At 43.4% G+C, this 24751-nt stretch overlaps 1 protein-coding gene and 1 long non-coding RNA gene across 2 annotated transcripts in view; one reads left to right on the forward strand and one right to left on the reverse strand.

The window, feature by feature from the left end:
• Positions 1-24751, forward strand: part of LOC147106123 (voltage-dependent L-type calcium channel subunit alpha-1C-like) — a 531473-nt gene that overhangs the window by 306396 nt on the left and 200326 nt on the right. Inside the window, exons 17-21 of the mRNA XM_086008919.1 lie at positions 4349-4478; positions 10602-10661; positions 12910-13016; positions 14753-14840; positions 16476-16583. Of these exons, the coding sequence (XP_085865045.1) occupies positions 4349-4478; positions 10602-10661; positions 12910-13016; positions 14753-14840; positions 16476-16583 (493 nt within the window). The remainder of the gene's footprint in view (positions 1-4348; positions 4479-10601; positions 10662-12909; positions 13017-14752; positions 14841-16475; positions 16584-24751) is intronic.
• LOC147106124 (uncharacterized) lies at positions 1224-6513 on the reverse strand. Its single transcript, XR_015081368.1, has 3 exons — positions 6311-6513; positions 4342-4449; positions 1224-1392 (listed from the first exon to the last, which is right to left on the reverse strand). It is a non-coding gene; the product is annotated as an uncharacterized LOC147106124 (long non-coding RNA).

Genomic DNA, 24751 nt, shown 5'->3' on the forward strand with positions numbered 1-24751 from the left:
GTGCTCATCTAAATGCTTCTTGAATGTTGAGGGTTCCTGCCTCTACCACCCTTTCAGGCAGTGAGTTCCAGATTCCAACCACCCTCTAGTTTGTACAACTTCCTAGACAAGAACTGTGGTAAACCTGGTATGTAAAATTCGGTGTTATTTGATAATAGATTTCCCCATGAAAAGGCAGTCCAGTAACCTCACATTTTGAACTGCTAAGCATTTCCTTATTGGATAAAAATGTAAAAATAGTAACAGTGTACTCTTGACAAACGTGTCTTAACTATGTTTCTGATACCATTCAGACAGTACTGGAAAATATTTTTAGTATTTAGCAAGGGGGTGGACTCTTTCAAACTCCCCAAAATTTACTTTTTAATCACTAAAGTTTACTTTTTGCTTACCAAAAAAATTAATTAAATATGCTCCAGAGGAAGCAAATACTAAAAAGATATAAACTACACGTAGGGTGAAAAATTGGGTTGTTTTGCACCTCTCCTTAATGCCCCCGGGGGTCTAGGAAGTTGTACAAATCCCCTAGCGCCCAGGCGCGACGCCGCTAATACTCCCCGTGAAATTCAGCAGGAGGTTAGCAGCGGTGGTAGCTGGAAGCACGCTGCGCCGCCGGCAATGACATCATTGCCGTGTGCAGCGCCCTGGCCATAAACTTCCCTTGCGCCCCCTGACCTATTGCCACATGATATGTGTGACAGGATCAGGGGGGCGGTTTGGCAGCGGTGGCGGTGCTACTTAAAGGGCAGGTGTCGGGCGGCCATTTTTATTTTGGCCGAATGCCAACACTTGCCCCCTTTTGCTTTTGTATGCGGGGTGCCGGCCGCAATTGCTCAGCCCAGCACTCCTATTGAGTGCCGGGCTGTTTTCACGGCACCCCGCTCCCCAGTGGTCCTTTAATCAGGGGAGGAGGCCTGCAATGACACGCGCTACATGCCACCGCGAAATTCAGTAATAGCGCCCCAAGCAGGAGGTGGAGCACTTTCCAGTAGCGACCAGGCGATGTTAGTGCCCCAAAATGGGTGCCAACCAAATTCTTCCACTTAGTTATAGCCACATAAAAGAACTGCAATGCCCACAAGCATCGGATACAATAGGAAAACAAAGAAAAGAATTAGTGAAAGATTGGAGGGATAAACACTGCTCTAATTTTTAAACTGGACAGTCAATTTTCAACTCCACCAAATCTGGAAAATAACTCACCCATGGTTAATTGGCAGGTTTAATGTTCAGTTCCTTTATTCAGCATGACAGAGTACTTTAGATTAACAAAACTGAAATCCCAGGTGGGTTTATTTCAGAAATATAGGCCGAGATGTTCCTTCCCTCGGTGGATCCGGTGCGGCCGGGGTCGGTGGTGGGTTACAGCCCCGCTGCTAGCTCCATCCCGCTCTGAAAAATGAATTTTCATTGATAGGCTTGTTAAGCCTGCCCACTATGCTTCTCGGTCCAATTAGAGGAAGCGGGTCTGGTGACGTCATTCGTGACGCGTCATCAGCCGGTTTCCTTAAAGGGACCATGACCAAATTAATTTTGACATTTGTGATGTCCGTGTTCTACAGCATTGAGGTGCTCCAAACACTGACAGTGACTGCACAGAGTTGCAGGGCTGTACCCAGGTTCTCCCATGACTCCCTCCATATGCTTATGGAGGGAGTCACACCATGCAGGGAGGTCCTCTTCCCTTCCCATGGGCAGAAGAGACCTCCGCAAGAGACCAACACAGCCTGGTTGCACATTGCAGAGGTCACAAATAGGGATGTCATCAGGAGGGCTGGGTGCAGTGCCGCAAACCTTTCAATGCTCTCATTCGATCACGAAACATTAGTACAAAGCCACACTCACCTTCATCCTGCTGTGCCTCTCATCACATCCCCCTCACTCTGCCTTCCCTACCCTACTCCTGCATATCCATACTCACCCAACTTCACTTGCATCTCCACCCATCCCTCTCTATCTACATTATCACATCCCCATCTCACTAGCCACCCCTCACACTCATCCTCATCCTAGTGCAGTCATACCAACTAACAACAGACAACGGTACACACTTGGGGCTGGATTTTCATTGAGGAGTCGAGTTGGAGGCGGGACTACAACTTTCGGCGTTGTAGTCCCGCCTCCATTGAGTTCTAGCCAACCCACGCGATTTTGACTTGATTGACCTTGTTGAGCCCGCCCAGCTGGCTCAGCAGGCCAATTAAGGGCCACCCGGCAACAGGTGACATCGCAGATTGAAATTTCATCTGTCAAGACCGTTTGACAGATGAAATATCAGTGTTTCACAGCTGTTTGAAGCTGTCAAACACTGACAATCAGTTAATTCCTTCCTGTCAGGATGATTTAGAGATCTCCCCAGAACAGAGAGCTGAATGCTGCAATTTTTGACAGCTCGCAGCCATTCTGCTTTCTGTGCCAGTGAGATGAGGGACTCCCGAGACCTGAAGGAAGGAAGGCTGTAAAAGTAAGTAAAGGTATGTAAAACTTCTTTAAACACTTTTTACACACACCAAACACACTTACCTTTGCACTCATGCATCCATCACTCACCTGAACACCGGACATCTCGACCCCTCCAAGCCCTTCATCCCGACGGCCCGCCTCCTCTAACTTGGCGTGGTTTGGAGCCATAGGGAATCCCACACTTCAACCTTAAAAATAGGGATTAGGCTAAAAACTGCCTGTTAACTACCTGTTAACAGGCAGTTAATTGGCACTAATACCCTTCCCGCCTCGGGGAGGCGGGCCCCAGTGTGGGGCGGGTACCCGCCTCCTTTGAAACTGGCATGGAGGCGGGTTGGGAGCGGGATGGTGTCGGGACCCCCGATTTCAGAATTTTAACCCCCCACACGCCTCCAATCCCGCCTCCACAGCCCAATGAAAATCCTGCCCTTGGTGTTTTATCCAATGTTCATGTAAAGTTTCTGTTAATGTGCTGTCAAACGTTGAAACCTTTATTTTCAACCATTTCCGTTTTTGGACAGATTATGTGCACCTTTGTATGTGGCTTAGTGAGTTGCAGTGAATGGTGAGACATAACATAACAGTACACCCAGCAATGGTGTTGAGTGTGAAAGGAATAGATTGGTCATTGTAGGGATGCTTTATGGTATTGGTGTGGGTTGGTGCCAACCTGGTGCATCATGTGGCAGCCAGTGTGTACAGCGCCAAGTGAAGTAAATCTGGCCAGAGTGAAGCCATCCCTGGCCTCCCAGGCAACAGATTGCTCGGGTGCTGATGCCCTCTGTGCTGTGCAGCATCAGGTGATTGCGGAGAAGATTGGTGCTGCTGGTGTGCCTGCTGCTGCTGGTGTTGGGGCTGATCGTGGTGGGATTCAGAGGACCAAGATGAGACAGTATACCCTTGTTGATGGAATAGATGGCAAGTAAAATAGAGATGACAGAAGCATTCTGTCAATGGTGAGAGGGTTCTTCCAATAAGGTGAGACTGGATGGAGAGTGGAAAGTGGAAAGCCTGCAGAATCTGTGCTGGAAATTGACTGAGAAACAGCTTGTGGCTCAGGAAAGTGATGATCTGTCAGGTGGGAACTTTTACTGTACATTTGAAGCTGTCAAGGAATCAGCTGGAGCAATGGCCACTGAACTCCCTCCTTAGGTTGACAAACGTGGTCCCCGAACAGTGTGGATCCCGTGGCCATAAAGTTAAAGTCAAAAGGTAAGTTAAAAAAGCCTGTTAATCATCTGTCAACTAGATGCTAATGAGTTTAATTGGGTTGCCCGCCACTGCCTGTCGGGTCTGCTTAGCGCTGACAGACCTGACATTGGGAAAGGCGCGTTGCGGCGGGTTGACAGTGGGGGAAAAAAAAAAAATTCCATTCGACCCGCCACCAATCCAGGCTGACCCCTCGGAAAATCTTGGCCATACTATGAAGTGATGGTCTTTACATTTTCCACTTGCATGCTATTTATAATAATGGATATTTTTCTCATGCTTGAGGGTTTGTTACTGTGTGAACACATAATCCTCCCTTGAAGTTGCCAACACATTGCTTGCAGAATGAATTTTAATGGGATGGATTCCCACTTTCAGTTAATGTTTATGTTCAAGCTTCTTTAAGAGGGCAAGCTTTTTCAATCTTGGCAATGTGATATCTTGTGGTAAAGCAAGAAAAAGAGTGATCGTCTCTGATCACGTCCTATTATGCTAATACTATGTCATTTGGCAGCTTGATTCAGGAATGGCATTTGATGCATTTTTTTTGGATCATGTGTTGACATATGGAAGTTAAGCTGGGGTAGGAGCCAAGAAAGTGGAAGGAATGATTAACGAAACTGTTCACTTCTAGTTTATTACTATGATGATCATCTCATACAAACCTACTTTATAGGTTTCGGGTGCTGTGCCACAGGATCGTCAATGACAACATTTTTACAAATCTCATCTTGTTCTTCATCCTCTTGAGCAGTATTTCTTTGGCAGCAGAGGATCCTGTCCATCAGGACACAAAAAGAAACCAAGTAAGTTTAAAAATATGAAGCTTTGAGACCAATAGTATCTCTGTTGCATTCATATAGTTAAAGTGTGATTTATATTCTCATAGTGTTTACAATATTCCAAATAGCAGTGGTATGTACCAACATTAACAAATATCAAAGTAGCTTCAAGAAATTCAAATAAAGTCAGAATTGGCTTAGCCTTCCCTGAGTTTAATCCTTCACTGAGAATGTCATAATGCATTAACTGAATGGAGCATCCTGCCCATTGATGTCAGCCATAACATCCAGTGTCAATTAAGTCACACAGCAACAGAACAGGTTTATTTTATATAGTTAAAAATAACAATGCTAAATATAAATTATTTTTTAAAATGTGTGCATGGAAGTGATTGCAGTGAAGTAATTTCATATCTAGACAAGACGAGAGTCGGTTTTCCTGATCCCTTCCCCCAGATAATGCTTCGTTCTCCAGGCATAAACTTTCAAGTAAAGGGGCCTGAGACACAGATTGGCGGGTCTCTGCTCCTTTTACATAGCCCCAAAATTTCCATGGCTTTCCTGCGGGAAAGAGCTTGGCCTGTACCTGCAGAAGGCACAGGCCAGATGGACCTATTATAATGTGATATGGTGGAGGCGTGGGGGGGAGCGCAATCTTGGCCCCTCTTCTCAATTTCCACGTTGCTCATTTGCTGGGCACCCTAAGGCAGGGAGCCTAGAGTTCTTGATGCTGTGGCTTGCCCCTGAAGTTCCACCATGGTTTGAGGGCAGGCTGAAGATGTCAAGGTAGGGTCACCTTTAGTTGTTGGCCTCCTCCCCGATCTTCTGATTGAATTGGACTATCTGGCTGCCAATCTCCATCAGTAACCACAAGGTCCAAACATAGCAGTTGCCCCTGATTTTCTGCCCCAACCACTGGTGGTAGAACCTTCCATGGCAGGCCTGCCTGACTCAGGTGAGAGTCTCGGATATATGCAGATAGAGTCCAATCATTTAGATACACCCAGATGCAATGTTAACTGCCTACTGATTTGATAGCCTGCCGTGGGTGCACCACTCAGTGAAACCTGGTGGACACCTGTTTAAGGCAGGCAGTTGGTTGGCGGTATGTTAATGAGGCCCAGCCATTAAACTGGGCATTTTTGAAAGGGAGGGGGGCAGTATCTGACGATAGGTAACCATTTACAATGTCAGCTAGCATGGGGGGGTAGGAAGGGAAGTTAAATAGTCAGTAGCTATGGGGAAAGAGGCCGAGAGCAGCAAGCTGGTCTCGTGGCCAAGGTGAGCTGGCATGAAGGGAGTAAGGAGAGCTAAAGAACAGCGCAGGTTCATGACTAAGATGGGGCAGGCCTGCCATGGAAGGTTCTACCACCAGTGGTTGGGGCAGAAAATCAGGGGCAACAGCTATGTTTGGACCTTGTGGTTACTGATGGAGATTGGCAGCCAGATAGTCCAATTCAATCAGAAGATTGGGAAGGAGGCCAACAACTAAAGGTGACCCTACCTTGACATCTTCAGCCTGCCCTCAAACCATGGTGGAACTTCAGGGGCAAGGATGGGGGTTACCTTGAGAAAATTTTGATTTAAGCAGCAAGGGGAAGTCACAGCTGAACTGATGGTCTCAATCTTGGTGACAAAGTAGTTCTTGAGCTCCTTGCACTTGTTGGAGGCGTAAGACGTGCGGAATTACCCCTCGCCCCATCCATCAGGTTATAGAGTTCAGACTTGAGACTTATGAGAAATTACACCAGACACACGGGTTCTGTCTTTAACCTTTTATTGTTCCTAAGACAGATTCAAAACCCCAATCACTATTCGAGCAGTTCACCAATAATATTACAAGAAATCATACATACAACCACCCGCCGATGATCGGTCCAGCGTTGATTGTAGGTCCTCGTAAGCGAACAGACTAGCCAGGCCCCTCCTTCCGACTGCAGCCTGATCCTCATAGGTGAGATGACTGGCCAAACCACCTTCTTCTGACTGCAGTGCCGATATTCTTTAGCCATCGTGTTTTATACAGCTTTCCTTGCCTTTTGCAGTAAATCAATCATTCAGAGATAGTGAAATGTTCCTTTTAATGTTGGTCTAAGCTGTTTGAGCTGTCAAACATTTACATTAACTCATCCCGTGTCTCTATCCATTAGTTTGTCTTTATCACAGCCCAAAATTGTTCATTCATTCCTAAAGTTTACAAACGTGGCATAGGTTCATGAGTTACATCATATTCTGCATTCCAAAACTTCAAAGGTTTGACTTCTCCCCTTTAACCTCAGAAAAGTCATCAGAGACATGGGGGCTCGATTTTCAGTGTGCCGTGGAGTCGGGATTGGAGGCGTGCAGGGGGTTAAATTCCTGAAATCGGGGGTCCCAACACCATCCCCACCCCCAACCCTCCTCCATGCCAGTTTCAAAGGAGGCGGGTACCCGCCCGGCACTGGGACCCGCCTCCCCGATGCGGGAAAGGATTAGTGCCAATTAACTGCCTGTTAACAGGCAGTTTTTAGCCTAATCCCTATTTTTAAGCTTGAACTGTGGGGTTCCCGACGGCTCCAAACCACGTCACGTTGGAAGAGTTGGGCCATCGGGTTGAAGGGCTTGGAGGGGTCGAGATGTCAGTGTTCAGGTGAGTGATGGGTGCATGAGTGCAAAGGTAAGTGTGTTTGGTGTGTCTAAAGTGATTAAAGAAGTGTAAATTACCTTTCCTTACCTATTCAGCCTTCCTTCCTTTAGGTTCGGGGAGTCTCCCATCTCACCGGCACAGAAAGCAGAATGGCTGCGAACTGTCAAAAGTGACAGCCTGCAGCTTTCTGTGCAGGAGAGATTTCCAACTGAGTCTGTGGAGAAGGACTCATGTTAGAAGTAAGACTGTCAGTGTTTGACAGCTTCAAACAGCTGTGAAACGCTGATATTTCATCTGTCAAATTGTGTGCAGTTTTGGTCGCCTTATCTGAGGAAGGATGTTCTTGCCATGGAAGGAGTGCAGCGAAGATTCACCAGGCTGATACCTGGGATGGCAGGAATGACGTATGAGGAGAGATTGGGTCGATTGGACTTGTACTCGCTGGAGTTTAGAAGAATGAGAGGGGATCTCATCGAAACTTATAAAATTCTAACAGGACTAGACAGACTAGATGCTGGAGGGATGTTCCCAATGGTCGGGGAGTCCAGAACCAGGGGTCACAGACGAAGGATAAGGGGTAAGCCATTTAGGACAGAGATGAGGAGGAATTTCTTCACCCAGAGAGTGGTGAACCTGTGGAATTCTCTGCCAAAGAAGGCAGTAGAGGCCAATTCATTAAATATATTCAAGAATGAGTTGGATATATTTCTTAAGGCTAAAGGGATCAAGGGATATGGAGAGAAGGCAGGAACAGGGTACTGAATTTGGATGATCAGCCATTATCTCATTGAATGGTGGAGCAGGCTCGAGGGGCCGAATGGCCTACTCCTGCTCCTATCTTCTATGTTTCTATGTCTTGACAGATGAAATTTCAGTCTGTGGCGTCACCTGTTGCCGGGTTGGCCTGCTGAGCCCGCTGGGCGGGCTCAACAAGGTCAATCAAGTTAAAATTGCATGGATTGGCCACATCTCGATGGAGGCGAGACTGCAGCCCCGAAAGTTGTAGTCCCGCCTCCAACCCGACTCCTGAATGAAAATCCAGCCCCTGATGTCTGCAAAATCAAAGGAGGTTTGTTTCTCTCTGTTGTCTATGACAGCCCCCTGCAGTCACAACCATGTTCTCTGCCTTATCAGTGAAAGACTGCTTGTTACATTCACCAACTTTATTTCACGTTGAAAAACCTTTTTGCCTGGCAAAGCATTTCAAGAAATATTAAAAATTAAGGGTCTGTATATACTTTCTACAGAGGGGAGGGAGCAGGGGAGAGGGGCTTAAGGAGATGATTTTCAGTGGAGAAAAGAAGCCGGGGATTACCTTTGCATTCCAGGATAATTCTGAAGTAGTGCGCGGTTTCAGCAGAGGAGAGTAAGGCACGATAGTGCTTGATGTGGTCAAGCCATATCTGGTAATAGATGGCTAAACCAGTTGTGCATCAGATACATTCTGGTCTACACCCCTTGGACTTTAGGGAGCAAAGATAGAGGCTATACCAGGCGGAATGACCAGGCTGGGAGAGCGTAAAGGTTTTACCGGGACAGGGGTATCAAAGGCAAGAGTGAGGGAGTGATTGAGCAGATCAACAGGAGGGCCAAAAGCTTGACAGTTGGGAGTTTGAAAGTGAAGCTGTAAGCGAATTCGGAGAGAGTGACCTGCATCTCGTCCTTTAGCTATCTTTTCTTGTAAGACTTTATTACCTTCTGCAGTGTCGGACAGTGCCTGGTATTTGTTTGTTTATATTATTTCCTAGATAGTTACACAAGGTTTTCTATCTTTCTTGTTTCTTTTACTAACCTCAATTGATGCAGTATCCTCATTTCCTTGGCTTTCCTCAGCACTTGTCCCTCTGTCATGATGATGCTATTTCTGATTGTGATGATCTCCAGCTCCAATCCCTGAAGGTTCATCTCGAGGTCTAATGCTATCCTGGACATACCATTAACCTGAGATGATTCACTTATTGAAAATCCTCTCCTGAAGTGAAGCTGTGCCAGTATACCTTTAATTATTTATATACCTTACAATATTCACAGCTCTGATGGAGTTTCTGGTCCTCTTGGTATATTTCTGATGGTATTTTAACTTTTATGTGTCTTTCTACCCCAGTAATTGTCGATGTTCTTGAAAATTGTTGTTAAGTTTCATGGGAGCCTTTCTGAACAGCTGCCGTGAGTTTGTTCCATTGCACTGATTTTTTTATTGTTGTTGTATTTTATTTACAGTATTCACAGCTCCCAATGGAGTCTGTGATCCACATGATCTTTCTTTGCCAGTATTCTTTTTTAAATATGGGGGAGCACTCCTGAACTATTGCCTCTAAACTGGTATTGAGATTACTGTGACTTGACTTTCCTGACTACAGAAAGTTTATATCTAACTCCAACTGGTACATATTGCATTTAATCTTGCAGTGTATTTTTAGCTTTAAAGCTGGAAAAGGATAAAAATTCAATACATAAGTAAGGGAATATGGCCTAGAAATTGGGTTGAGGCGCCAAGTTCGCCTGGGCGCTGATTTTTGCGCAGCGTTCGGAGCATTAACGAACGCCAGAAATTCAGTTTCAGCGCCCCTAGAGGGAGACGGGGCGAGGCTCGAGGCGCTCCGCGTCCCTCTTAGGGCGCTGAAACTGAATATCGCAGCGCAACGTGCCGCAGCGCCACACGCTGCGGCACGGCACGCTGCGGTACTGCAGGCCTTCCTCCCATTGTTAAGGGGGAGGGGCCTGCAACAGCGCAATCCCCGATCGTGAGTGCCGGCAAAAGAGCCCGGCACCGAGGAGAAGTGCCAGGCTCTCGGGAAACAGCCGGCAATGCCGCGGGGGGGGGCGTCAGGAGGCCGGGGACGGAGGCGCTGGCAGGCGGCCGCCCCGCACCTCCACCTTAACTTGTGCCACTGCTGGCACAGCAAGGCCCCGTGAACTGGGCGCGGGTAGCGAACGGCGCTACAGCGGCGTTCGCTACCAAATATCGTGATCGGGGCGCTAATGGGGCGCTGCGCACACCAATGATGTCATCGGTGGCGGCGCAGCGCAACAGGCTAACGCCACCATTAGCGCCCCCGCTGAATATCGCGGGAGGCGCGGCCAGTGGCGCTACAGTCACTGACTGCCCTCTTTAGGCGCTAATAGGTGGCGCTACATACCCAATTTCTCCCCCTATATGTAAAACAAACATCAGTCATTTATGGTTTTCATGGAATGATGGAGAGTATCAAGGAATTCAATAGTCAAAGCACCAGTAACAATCCCAGAATACCATTTAATAAAAATGGAACTTGACGTAGTCAGTTACTATAAGCCCTGATGTAATCCTCTATATGGTATAAATATTACTTATAAAACAGAAAATTGTCTGACTCACCATGAGCAATGCCACAGCAGATCTGCTAGAATTTTGTTTAAATCCCCTATTGAGGTATGCTCTTGGTCACTATATCCTTTTTTTTAACTCTTTGTTTATATTTGCAATTCTTTGCTGATAAAAATTGTTGGACTGAATTTAATGCTAAATTCTTCTTTTACAGATCCTTACATATGCAGATTATGTCTTCACCAGTATCTTTACAGTAGAAATTATATTAAAGGTAATGGCACATCAATTGTGTTCATGTGAATTTATGAATTTACATTTGTTTGTGATCAGTTATCACAAAAAGGCTAAAACATTTTCACATGGGTCTTTTAAGGAACAGTAAGGCTCATGAAATTGAAAACTGGCTTGTCAATAGAAGGCAGAAGGTAACAAAGAGAAAAGTGCTGTTGGAGGTGGGGGAGTGACTAGTGGAATTCTGCAAGAACCTGTTTTCTATCCCCTGCTGTCCATACTATTCATAAACAATTTGGTGAAGTGAGCAACTTGTAAAGTTACAAATTTTGCTGATGATATCAAGCTACAAGGCCTGGTGGCACATGTAAGGGAGATAAACAACATTCAAGACTACACCTATTCCAATTTACATATGTGCTCCCAGTGGGCAAGACTCCATGCCAGGAGTACATAAGCTGAAAACTTACTCTTGGATTCCATGCAGTGTCTACTCATTATGGAATACATAACAGCAATCAAGTGAATGGCATATGTTGGTATTCAAGGGTCATCTGGGCTTAAACCAGAGCTTGAAATATAGACAAAACAAATCAGAGAAATGCTGCACAGCAATCTTACACACCCTGGAACTGTGGTGGTAGATTTTGTCAGGCCACACCATGAAGGGGTGGCATTTGAATGCCTCAAAGGACTGGAATTCAGCTGCTTTTGTAAAGCAAGGATTACATGTTGGGAATCTTACATCTGTCTTAGAACCACTCAACTGTCTATCATAAAGTGCTGGGATTGAAACCCATGCAGCTTGACAGGGACCAGAAGCCATGAACCTTCACGAGCTAATGATTGCATTCACTGAATCTGGTGACTTAGACTACTCGGCCCTGCTGATAATTGACATGCCATGATGGGGTATCCATTAGCAAAGGTAAAAAAAGAAAATGATTTGGATGTGATTATAAATCATTCACTGAAAGCTTTTAGCTTCAGGCGTATTTGACTAAGTCAAAACAGGTTGTTCTAATTTTGAACATAGATGACTGGTAAAACCATATATGGAATAATATTTTGGGCAGCATAATATCAGAAGAACAATATTGTCTTGGAGAGGGTTCAAGGAAGACTGACAAAGATGATTCTGGAACTTATATTATTGGAGTCAATGGAATGGAATATTGGGCAGGGTGTATAACGGACGGTCGATCTCCCACCTCATGTTTTGCGCCCCCATTAAAATTGAATTTTATCCCTGTAAAGTTGAACTTCTTTTCATTAGAAAAAACAAGATTGAGTGGGACTGTGGTGGTTAAAGAAAGTGGTCCACCACCACCTTCTCAGCACAACTAAGGATGAGCAATAAATACAACCTGTATCACTGCAGTAGAACTTCTTTGCATTCCTATTTCTTGTGATGAAATGCAGCATCATGTCAGCTATTTTGATCACTTTTTGCACTTGCAAACTAGATTGTAATGACTTATGTAACTGGACTCCTAAATCGCTCTGTTCATTTTGGCCCCCTAGTGCTTTTCCATAAATATTCATGGAGAACCATCACCCTCAAAATCTTTTTTTAATAAAATATGTATCCTAGTTAAAAGAATTTTTTCAACCCAAATGTGTGGCAGCTGGCTCCAGGACCAGAATTACTGTCTTTTTAAGGCTGGAGCACTGAAACCTGATATCTCTGCACTTAGTCTTGGCATTCAGCAACCGCCCCTCCCTACTAAAGAAAGAGATAAAGAAAGAAAGCATAGAAAACTCCATAGAAAGCAGTAAAGCACAACTTACCTCATATTAAGGCACTCTGTAGAAAAATGTTTGGCAAATTTGGCATTTGTATACAATGACACAATAAAATGGGATTATCATGTTGAAATGCAGTATCATGTTAAGTGCAAACAACACCATCATAACAAAAGATTATTCTGGCTTTTAATCCTCAAGAGACAAATAGTTTCCAGAAACCCATTTTTATGTAAACTAATCGTCCTTAATTATTTCTTTAAGCAATTTAAAAAATATATTTATAATTTAGCATGAGAAAGCTTTTGCATCAATACTCAATTGAGTATGTATGATCAAATTAATGCCATTCCATCGCATATTAATAAATCAAGGGAAAATCCTTGCATATCAACTTTAGGTGGTGATAGTGACCCTTTAATTCATAAAAAATATATATAAACATGAAACTGTGATTTTACAATGTTCAAAGACTTTGTTTTAATTACCACTTGAATTGAAAAGTATCGTTGTGGTGACATCTTTGTGTCCCTTCTGCACAGATGACCGCCTACGGGGCTTTCATTCACAAGGGCTCCTTCTGCAGGAATTACTTCAACATACTTGACCTGGTGGTGGTTAGCGTGTCTCTCATCTCTTTTGGAATGGAGTGAGTTATAAATTTGTTTTTAGCTTGTTTTTTTCCTTCTTAAAAATTCTCATCCTATGCCAAAGTCATTTATCAGAAAACTTGGTTTGAGAAACTGGTTGGGTTGGTTGTAAATTCATGCCCCCACCCCCCGCCCCACTATTTTGTAATGGTTTAGACGGTATTTCGAAACCATCACACAGAGAAAATAAAATAAATCAAACCAGCCTCATAGTGACCTCAACAAAGTCACAGGTGAAATTCCATACACTTGTCATTTTAAAACAACTAAATTGTTTTTGAATTTGTTTTTGGGAAGATTGGCAAGGATTATTCTCAAATATTAAACTGTTCAATTAAAGCCTTTTCTGAAAAGAATACAAAGATTCAAATGTGCTGACAACTGAGTAGTGCTAAAAGATCTTAACCTTTCTATTGTACTGATTACAAATTTGAAAGTGTGAAGTCAATCTGCTTTAATAATGTATTTTCAATTTTCTACTTTTTATCTTGCAAATAATTTCGTTATTTGGCACTGTTAAAATCGGGCCAAAGTTTCTATTCTTATATCCAAATGTCCATGAGATGGTAGGCATTAAAATTAGATGCTACACAAAGGATCAGTGGTGTCTGGATCACTCCGCTATGTCAATGTATTAAAAACACCTCAATTAATATTAATATTCTACTATTACATATTTACGAGGCATGCCAAAGGCATCTAGGGCATACTGTAATATCATTTCACTGACATTTTCTCCACTACAACTCCTTGAATTCAGTATTGAACCAGACATAGCAGTCTGAATGACCTGCTTGATTCAAAATTCAGAATCAAGCAGTAGCCCAAATGGTTTTCAGCAGCAACAACATCTAAATGGCACCACTGGCAGTGTTAATGCAGGACTATGCATGTGTTGAAGCTGATATGATGACACTATCGTACTACTTTATTAAACCAAATTTCTTGCTGGCAACCAAGATGTTAGAGGATGGAATTTATGTTTCAATGAATTAGTGAATTGTTAGTATTGAATGGAGCTGCATTCTCAAATTATACGGACAATTTTAACTCTGCCTGCTTGGTAGAAACAGGGCGGTCAGGCAGTTAAGAATTGCCCATTGGACTTGCCTACCAAGATCCTGCGCACTTCACGCAGATGGGAAGGATACCTGCCGGGAACTGTCGTGGTCCTTTTTTAAATATGCAGATTACTCTCCAATGACATCATGGGAGTCCAATTGCTGTTTTAACCAAATGCATGCGCAGGAAGTCTTTATGGCTTTCCCACCAGGCCAGCCTAGCAGAAAGAGGAGTTGGGACCTTTCACAGTGGTGCCAGGAGCAGCAGAATCGCAAGACCCCCCCCGAACCCCCTCCCATCGACTTACCTGAGTGCCAGGGACCATTCTTTTGGTTCCTGGTGGTGACCTCCTGCAGCCTGTCATTCTTTTGCTGCCCATTGGCCAGTGCCAATTTCTGCTGGTTTTGGCCGGGAACCTGACTGAGGCTATGCAGGTGAGGCCCAGGAGTTAAAAACCCCCAGGCCTCACGCTGCCGAGGTCAGGACAGTTTGCTGCTTTGGCCCCAGCCTACACGACTGCCGCCCCAAGTTAAAATTGGGGCTTAGATGTTTTAAAGCCACGTGTTCCTGAGATTTCATTTAATGTCAGAGGCACTTTCACATCTTTTCAAAAATGTTATTGAATCAACAGTAGTGTTTTTCTCCTTGATAAATACAGTTTCTCTCTTTGCAGCTCCAGTGCAATAGCAGTAGTAAAGATTCTCAGAGTGCTCCGAGTATTGAGACCTTTAAGAGCCATTAATAGAGCAAAAGGGTTGAAGGTAATTGATGTCCACATTCTTCTTCTTCATCTTCTTAAGCAGTCCCTCGGAACCGAGGATGACTTGCTTCCACACTAAAAATGAGTTCTCAGGTGACTGATGAGTCCAATGCGGGACCTACAGTCTCTGTCGGAGGTGGGGTAGACGGTGGTTGCCTTCAACCACTGTCTCCACATAAAATGAATGTTGAATGACTTCTGAATACAGATGTGTGAATATGTTTCCCACTGCCTCAAATTCAACAGGAGTGTAATCTGTAACAGTGCAAGGGGCCACTTACATCCTTTCTGATAGTGCCTTCAAGACTTTCTCCCACGCTCTAGGACTGTGTGGTGTTTGTTGAAAAGTCCTGGCACATATGAGAAAGTCGATGGTATAGAGCAGGCTATTCTTAAAATGTTGTATAACAACAGTGCAATGAAATAAAATGATAAAAGAAATAAATAACAGTATTTACAGATTAATGAGATTTAATCAATTGAAAATTAAATTCATTATCTGCTCCTCAGTTGCTCAGTGGATTAATTTGCAATGGAAGTGGTACTGAGGCATACAGGCTAGAAGATCCCAGATTCAACTGCTGGTCTGTGCTGAGTTTGCTGATTTCAACTGGGGTGTTGATGCGAGTACTACAGTTGGCCTCAGTGTCCCTAGGCCAGGGTAGAGGTAGAGGAAATTAGCCAGAGTTTCCTATTCCTGATCACCATCCAGTTATCCTGCTGGAATGTTTATGAATATGGACATTGAGGGTGGGGCGGGGGTTACAGTATTTGGGCTCATTTGTGATGACCCTCATGATTCAGTATTTCATTGACGATCACTGCCTGGTCTCACATGAATGGGCAAGATGCAAGAGGGCTGTTGGACCATGCTGCAGCATGAACCATGGCCTTCAAGAAGGCAGAAAATTGGGAAAAAGTGAAGATGCTGGGTGTTGGCCTGTATCTCAGTTGGAATCAGTGCCTTCAGTAAAGCAGGAGGAAAACTCCTCTGAAAACCAGTAATTGGGCCAGTCAGAGGGTTTCAACTGCTACATTTGAACCATAGTTGCCATGGAAACAAATGCTTTCTTATCAATAATGTACATTTCCGACATCTCTCTGCCAAGTGAGAGCTTCTTCTGAAGTCGGAAGATGATGGTCTTGAAATAGTCATGACAATTTGCTACTTAAATTAAAAGCTTCATCCTGAGTCTGATATTCACCTAGTTTATGACATCATAAAAGGATATTTGAATGAACCTTTAGAGTTAAATATAAATAAATGTTAATCAGGCACTGTTTTCATGAAAAATGTGTTTGGGAATTTTTTTTGAAACAGCAACATGCACAATAAATTTAGAATTCATTATTGGGCACTCTTGTTATTATAACAAAAGTGGTGCATGACACCCCGGTTCTTTTTGTTCTCCGTACAGAAAAATATGCTGGATGGTTCTTCATGAAAACAGTGCCCATTTAAATAAAAAGATGTTGCCCTTTATTCACAATGTGGTAAACATTCTTTATCCTTCAACCGGCACAATCCATTCCAACTTTCTTTTAACAATGCTTGCTAAATCTCATTTTAAGTTTTAGCAAATTGCATCTATGTTATGCAAAATAATAATGAAAGTCACTTTTCTTACCTTTTCAGCACGTTGTTCAGTGTGTGTTTGTGGCCCTGAGGACCATTGGTAATATTGTGATAGTGACCACATTACTACAGTTCATGTTTGCCTGTATCGGAGTACAGCTCTTCAAGGTAAGATTGAATTAGCATTTATTTTGTAAACTAAATCAATTAGTTGTTTCTTCCTATCCCCTCTCCCATTTCTTTTCCTTGCATCTGATTTCTCCAGTTCCCATACATGGTAAAAGGGTGATCTGCTCTTAGCCCTCTGTCTCTGAACCAATTGCCACAATGTACAATAGACTGGCTTGACTGTGCCTCCCTCTTGCCCTAATTATATTGTATGTTTGGTATCGGTCTGACAAGATCAAAGTCAATATAACAGTTCCAGTTTCTAGTCTGATATTAATCACGAGATCACTGTAAAGAGGCCCCACACCACTAGCATTGCATGTTGCTACAGTATAACTGATCTGAAATTTTAAAGTTAGAATATATATTTTAATAAGTGTTCAGGTGGCTCGCCATAGTGAGTTTAAATGCCACGTTCGTAGAGCTTCGATTTCCAAAATTTGAGAAAGATGCTAGTGGTTGACATGACTAGCCGCCTCTTCTTACTGCCCTTACTAATGCCCCAATACAGGGATATCTGGTTTTCTATTCCTCGTAGTAGATGGAGGCATCTAACACCTTAGCACAGTGTATATGTATGCCTCACCACGCTGTTTTATTGCTCTATGGTACTCAAATGTGCTGTATCACTTATTCTAGCGTGTTACATTTCTTAAATAATTGTACCAATTGAGTGGACACTGAAATATATTGAAAAACCATTTGCTGGTCTGCATAAATATGACATTACAAAGTAGGATCAACTGTTTCTACTCGAGCTGGGGAAAATGCAAAAAATATACATTTTATAAAAAATCTTACATCTGCGTTAACTTCTTTTCTACTAAAACACAGGTTAGAACTAGTAGATGCATTGCTGGTCAGCTTCCAAAATTCAATAGACTCTGGAACAGTACCCATGGATTGGCGGGTAGCTAATGTTACCCCACTGTTCAAAAAAGGTGGTAGAGAGAAAACAGGGAATTACAGACCGGTAAGCCTGAAAGATGTAATAGCAGAGCACTTGGAAAACAGTGACCGGATCGGACAAAGTCAACATGGATTTACAAAAGTTAAATCGTGCTTGACTAATCTACTGGAATTTTTTGAGGATGTAACTGATAAAATAGATAAGGGAGAACCAGTGGATGTGGTGTATTTGGACTTTCAAAAGGCTTTCGATAAGGTCCCACATAAGAGATTAGCGTGTAAAAGTTAAGGCACATGGGATTGGGGGCAAGGTATTGACTTGGAGAGAAAACTGGTTGGCAGACAGAAAGCAAAGAGTTGGAATAAACGGGTCTTTTTCCGAGTGGCAGGCAGTGACTAGTGGGGTACCGCAGGGATCGGTCCTTGGACCCCAGCTATTCACAGTATATATTAATGATCTAGACGAGGGAACTAGATGTAATATCTCCAAGTTTGCAGATGACACAAAGCTGGGTGGGCGTGTGTGCTGTGAGGAGGATGCCTAGAAACTCCAGTACGATTTGGACAGGTTGGGTGATTGGGCAGAAGCATGGCAGATGCAATATAATGTGGATAAATGCGAGGTTATCCACTTGGTGTCAAAAACAAGAAGGCAGATTATTATCTGAATGGCAATAGATTGGGAGAAGGGGAAGTGCAACGAGACCTGGGCGTCTTTGTGCACCAGTCGCTGAAGGTAAGCATGCAGGTGCAGCAGGCGGTTAAGAAGGCAAATGGTATGTTGGCCTTCGTAGCGAGAGGGTTTGAGTACAGGAACAAGGATGTCTTGCTGCAGTTGTACAGGGCCTTGGTGAGACCACATCTTGAGTATTGTGTGCAGTTTTGGTCGCCTTATCTGAGGAAGGATGTTCTTGCCATGGAAGGAGTGCAGCAAAGATTCACCAGGCTGATACCTGGGATGGCAGGAATGATGTATGAGGAGAGATTGGGTCGATTTGGCTTGTACTCGCTGGAGTTTAGAAGAATGAGAGGGGATCTCATTGAAACTTATAAAATTCTAACAGGACTAGACAGACTAGATGCAAGAAGGATGTTCCCGAAGGTCGGGGAGTCCAGAACCAGGGGTCACAGTCTAAGGATAAGGGGTAAGCCATTTAGGACAGAGATGAGGAGGAATTTCTTCACCCAGAGAGTGGTGAACCTGTGGAATTCTCTTCCACAGAAGGTAGTAGAGGCCAATTCATTAAATATATTCAAGAAGGAGTTGGATATATTTCTTAAGGCTAAAGGGATCAAGGGATATGGGGTGAAAGCAGGGACAGGTACTGAATTTGGATGATCAGTCATGATCACATTGAATGACGGAACAGGCTCGAGGTGCTGAATGGCCTACTCCTGCTCCTATCTTCTATGTCTATGTCTTAGCAAGGCCATAAAAAGAAGCAAACCAAGCACTAGGGTTTATTTCTAGAGGGATAGAATTGAAAATTAGGGAAGTTATGCTAAACCTGTATCAAACCTTGGTTAGACCACACTTATGGTGACCAGAACTGTACACAGTACTCTATTATAAAAAGGATATAGAGGCACTGGAGAGGGTGCAGAGAAGATTTACAAGGATGATACCAGAAATGCGAGGGTATACATAGCAGGAAAGGATGAACAGGCTGGGTCTCTTTTTTCTCTTGAAAAAAGAAGGCTGAGGCGTGACCTAATGGAGGGCTTTAAAATTATGAAGTGTTTTGATAGAGTGGATACTTCCTGTTAGCACTCTTTTGTATCAACTTTTTCCATTATAAATGATATTTCCCAGACTTATAATGGAAACTGCCTATGTAAACCTGGCACTCTGTATTGGCACAAACTTGACCAGCTGTACTATCTTTTCTCCAAAACTGCTCAAAATGCTTTCTGAAAAAGGTTAATCCACCAATTTTTTTCTTAGTAACCAAAATTTTAACATCCAAAATAAGAGTTTGAACAAAATTTTAAAAAATAAAAAATAATGGCCTAAAAATTCGGTTGCTTTGCACCTCCTGTTGGCGCCCCAAGAGGGCGCTAATGGGGCGCAAAGCAGCTAGTGCCTGGGTGCGGCACTGCCAACGCCTCCTGTGAAATTCAGCGACCAGAATTGTACGCAGTACTCCAAGTGTGATCTAACCACGGTTCGATACAAGTTTAGCATAACTTCACTACTGTTCAATTCTATCCCTCTAGAAAAAAGCCCTAGTGCTTGGTTTGCTTTTTTTAATGGCCTTTTTAACCTGTGTTGCTACTTTTAGTGATTTGCGTATTTGTACTCCAAGATCTCATCAAAGACCCTACCCACCCCAGCCATAGTCTGTTCGCCCTCCTGCCATCTGGGAGACGCTACAGATGCATTCGCACCCGAACGACCAGATTTAGGAACAGCTTCTTTCCCAGGGCTGTCATCCTACTGAACTCCACAAATAAACTCTAAAGCCTGCACATCTGCCAATACACTTTATTATGGTTATGTTTATGTTAATGTATTACAAGCCAAATGTATGTTGAATGTTTAAATGTCTTAATCTAAATGTACACTCTCGGGAGCCGCAAGCCTACATTTCGTTGTACTGCACTTGTGCACTAACAATGACAATAAAGTTGATTATTATTATTATTATTATATTATTACCCCACCCAGACTCGTACCCTCCAAGTAATAAGTGACCTCCCTATTCTTCCTACCAAAATGTAACACCTCACATTTATCTGTGTTGAAATTCATTTGCCAATTATATGCCCAATCTGTAAGTTTATTAATGTCGTCTTGTAATTTGTTGCAGTCCTCCTCAGTATTGACTATCTTCCCCCCCCCCCCCCCACGCCCAATTTGGTGTCATCTGCAAATTTAGAAATTGTGTTTTTGATTCCAAAGTCTAAATCGTTCATATAAATTGTGAATAACAGTGGTCCCAGCACTGATCCTTGTGGAACACCACTTCCTACCTTCTGCCACTCTGAACAGCTACCCTTTGTCCCTGCTCTTTGCTTTCTGTCTTGAAGCCAGCCAGCTATCCATTCTGCTACTTGTCCCCTGACTCCGCATTCTCTGACCTTATTCATTAGTCTATTATGGGGTACCTTATCGAAGGCCTTTTGTAAATCTAGATAAATTATATCTACTACATTACCCTTGTCTACTCTCTCTCTTACCTCTTCATAAAATTCAATGAGGTTGGTCAAGCAAGACTTTCCCTTATGAAATCCATGCTGACTATTCATTATTATATTTTTGGTTTCTAGATGTTCTTCTGTTTTCTCCTTTAGTAGGGATTCCATTATTTTTCCTACCACCAATGTTAAGCTGACTGGTCTATAGTTCCCTGGACATGTTCTATTTCCCTTCTTAAATATAGGTATTACGTTAGCTATCTGCCAGTCCTCTGGCACTACACCATGTTCTAACGAATTATTAAATATGTGTAGTAATGCCTCTGCTATCTCCTCCCTAGATTCTTTTAAAATCTGTGGATATAATCCATCTGAACCAGGGGTTTTATCCTGAGTTTGATTAGTTTATTTAATATATCTCCTCTTTATTTTAGCTGCAGTTATCTCATTAATAATCTGATTATCTGATGTCATGTCCACCTGTTTTATCTCCCTGGTAAATACTGAAGCAAAGTAATTATTTAATATTTCTGCCATCTCACTATCGCTGCCTGTGGTATTATTCTGTCCATCCCTTAGTGGTTGAATTCCCATCCCGACATTCCTTTTTTTATTCATGTGCCTGTAAAATATTTTACTATTTTGTTTTACGTTCCTTGACGATAATTTAATTTCATAGTTCTTGCCTTCCTAATTTTTTTTGACTTCTCTCCTAATCTTCCATATCATGTGCTCCCCTGCTGTCCATGTACTTAATGTATGCCTCTTTCCTTACCCTCAATTTTTCCCTTATTGCTTTATTCATCCATGGTGTTTCATTAGTGTTTTGCTTGTTCTTGTTTTTTAGCGGAATACATTTTTCCTGGACTCTGTTGAACACCGTTTTAAATGTTTCCCATTGCTGTTCTACGTCATTGTTTGCCAATATTGTTGTCCATTTTATTTTTGAAGTTTATTCTCAGCCCCTCAAAATCAGCTTTTCTCCAATCTATTACCCTGGTCTTTGTCATACTTATGTCCTTCTCAATTATTATCTTAAAATGTATTTTATTATAATCACTATTGCCTAGATTATTCCCTACTTTTACTTCTCTTATCTGCTCTGGTTCATTCCCCATTACTAGATCTAATAGCGAATCCTCCCTTGTTGGGCTTTTTACATATTGGGTTAGAAAGGAGTCCTGTACACATTGTAGGAACTGTTCAGTTGGTTTTCCAAAATTGTTTGAAGAATTTATTGAGGTAAAATTTATATTGAGTATTTCTTTTCAAACAGTGTGCGGTGCATGAGAAAGATTAAGAAAAATGGCAGTACTGATTACATACTTGTAGCTTTTGTTTTGTATTCTAGAAACTTAAGAAAGCGCATTTAGCTGAGATATTGGGGATTTTCAACTTGCTGTCTAGATGTAAAACTGTTGTTATAAATCGGCTGCTCATTATAGAAACCACCCAAATTTCTTTTCCATTGATTGTCTGCATTAAAGAAAGGGCTTCTCTGATGTTGCCGCAAATCAGAGCTGTAGATTTTATAGCCACACTAGTTCATTGCTGTACAATCTTTGGAGACTGATCTCAGAACCTGCGTGTAGGACATCTTTATTTTCAGGCGAGTTCCCATGAGTTCTGGATGCCACAACTCTGAAGCCATGGGCAGCCTTCTCCTCAGCCTCCACTGGTAAAGTGGTACATTCTCTCCCACTCCACTTTTCCAGTTCCCTCGTGCTTTGTGAATGACCTGGTGCCACGTCCTCTGAGATACACTGAAAGTATCTCAGCTGGCTTGTGAGACTGAAAAAACAAGTTATCATGAGGTGAGATCAAGGGTTGTGGCAGAGGAGCATGGGCAGGATGTTGGTCCAGGAGCTCATGGGTGGGCATCACCATTTTGTCATCTTCATAGTCAATGAGAAAGAAATTCCTTCTTTCCTCGCCCTCCTCCTCCTCCTCATAATCATCAACATTTTGTCATCATCATCTTCTTCCTATTCCTCATCCTCCACCCCCTGTTGCGATGGTGAATCTGCAGGACAGGAGGGTACAGGCTATGAATGGTTGAGTGTTATACCCTTGGGATTAAGGAGACAAAGAAGAGGGTGGAAGTTGTGTCATTGTGGTGCTTCATAGGGATGCTACAGTGACGTTGGCATTATTTTCCTGACATCACTATCTCCCACAGCTAGAGCACGGTGCTGCCCCAACATTTGCATGGCCTGCCCCTTGTAGGGGGTCAGCTCCTTAATGTCAGGGTGCCCACTTTGGTCCTCTGCCTCCTGTAGACATTGTGCACAAGCTCCTCCTGAAACAAGATTGTGTGAATTTGGTGAAGACTCACAACTGAGACTGTCCCCCAGGTGGTATTGAACAGGTAATGTAAGAAATATGTTGGTATCACACTATTAAAGTATAGAAAGTGGCTTTAAGGTTCTGCATTCAAGTAAGTGTAGTTGCGAAGATGTTACTCACACTGTAAGATCCCTAGTTTGTGTCCAGTTTAAGAAGAGTAAAGTTTGTTGGATTAGTTGTACAGTTGTTAATTTTAGAGGGTGAAGAGTGTGTTGATGCCCAAGGTGCTCAAGAAAGAAAAAGGAGAGTGGTAATGGTTTTAGCTTGCCTGCCCACATTATTGAACATCTTGCAGCTTTGGATTTCAGTTCTTGGAGTGAGAGAGTTGGCACTTAGTGCCAGTGTTATCTCCCTGCACATGGCTTGAGACAGATTTTTGAGCTTACTCCGATGAAGACCTAGCAGTCTCTCTATCCTTTGTTCAGTCTCTTCAAGGAGGGATTGGAGGTCAGTCTCACTGTTGCTCCTTGCAATTCCCTTCTTCCCTCTCAGCTGTCTGTGCCAGATCTTGCAGTGGAAGACATTCTTGAAAAGTGGGACAAAAACATACATGAGCCATCCAGTGCAGCGACCTGACAGTGAAGTGAGTGGTCCAAAAATGTTGCTACTTAACCTGCTGCTCCCCCAGCCTACTGCTGAAATCTTCAACCGGATGTGGCTTTTTAAAGACTACACGCCAATTTCCAAGCACCCCAGCACTTTACTGCCATTTTACACTGGAGACCTCCAATGATATGCAAATGACGGAGCCACAAAATTGTGACGGATTCCATTCTGTAGAGCATCAGTGGGTGGGAAACCAGATATATTGGTGCAAATCTGGTGCACTTCTCTATGTGGAATTTCAGGGGCATGATGACTTAAACCAAAAATCTCTTCCAGGCCAACTAGTTAGAAATTCAAAGGGCAGGATTTTCATTGTGCTGTGGAGTCAGGATTGGAGGCGTGCGGGGGGTTAAAATCCCGAAATCGGGGGTCCCGACACCATCCCGCCCCCACCCCGCCTCCATGCCAGTTTCAAAGGAGGCGGGTACCCGCCCCGCACTGGGACCCGCCTACCCGAGGCGGGACGGGATTAGTGCCAATTAACTGCCTGTTAACAGGTAGTTTACAGGCAGTTTTTTAGCCTGATCCCTATTTGGAAGGTTGAAGTGTGGGATTCCCGACAGCTCCAAACCACGCAAAGTTAGAGGAGTCGGGCCGTCGGGTTAAAGGACTTGGAGGGGTCGAGGTGTTGGTGTTCAGGTGAATGATGTGTGCATGAGTGCAAAGGTAAGTGTGTTTGGTGTGTCTAAAGTGATTAAAGAAGTGTAAATTACCTTTTCTTACCTTTACAGCCTTCCTTCCTTTAGGTCCCGGGAGTCCGTCATCTCACCGGCACAGAAAGCAGAATGGCTGCGAACTGTCAAAAGTGACAGCCTGCAGCTTTCTGTGCAGGAGAGATTTCTAACTGAGTCTGTGGAGAAGGTCTGTGACGTCACCTGTTGCCGGGTGGCCTTTAATTGGCCTGCTGAGCCCGCTGGGCGGGCGCAACAAGGTCAATCGAATTAAAATTGTGTGGATTGACTGCATCTCGATGGAGGCCGGACTACAACCCCGAAAGCTGTAGTCCCACCTCCAACCCGACTCCTCAATGAAAATCCAGCAGAAAGTGTGACATAAAGAGATTGAAAGGGGGCATGGGGAAGGGGAAAAAATTGTGTGTGAGGGAACTTCTGGCATTCTTGCCACCTACCCTTGAGGGGAACAAGTTGGAATAAGGGTGAGAGGTGAAT

Source organism: Somniosus microcephalus, chromosome 16 (assembly GCF_052327205.1).
Source record: "Somniosus microcephalus isolate GS21.2 chromosome 16, FLI_Smic_1.0, whole genome shotgun sequence".
Lineage (NCBI taxonomy): Eukaryota > Metazoa > Chordata > Chondrichthyes > Squaliformes > Somniosidae > Somniosus > Somniosus microcephalus.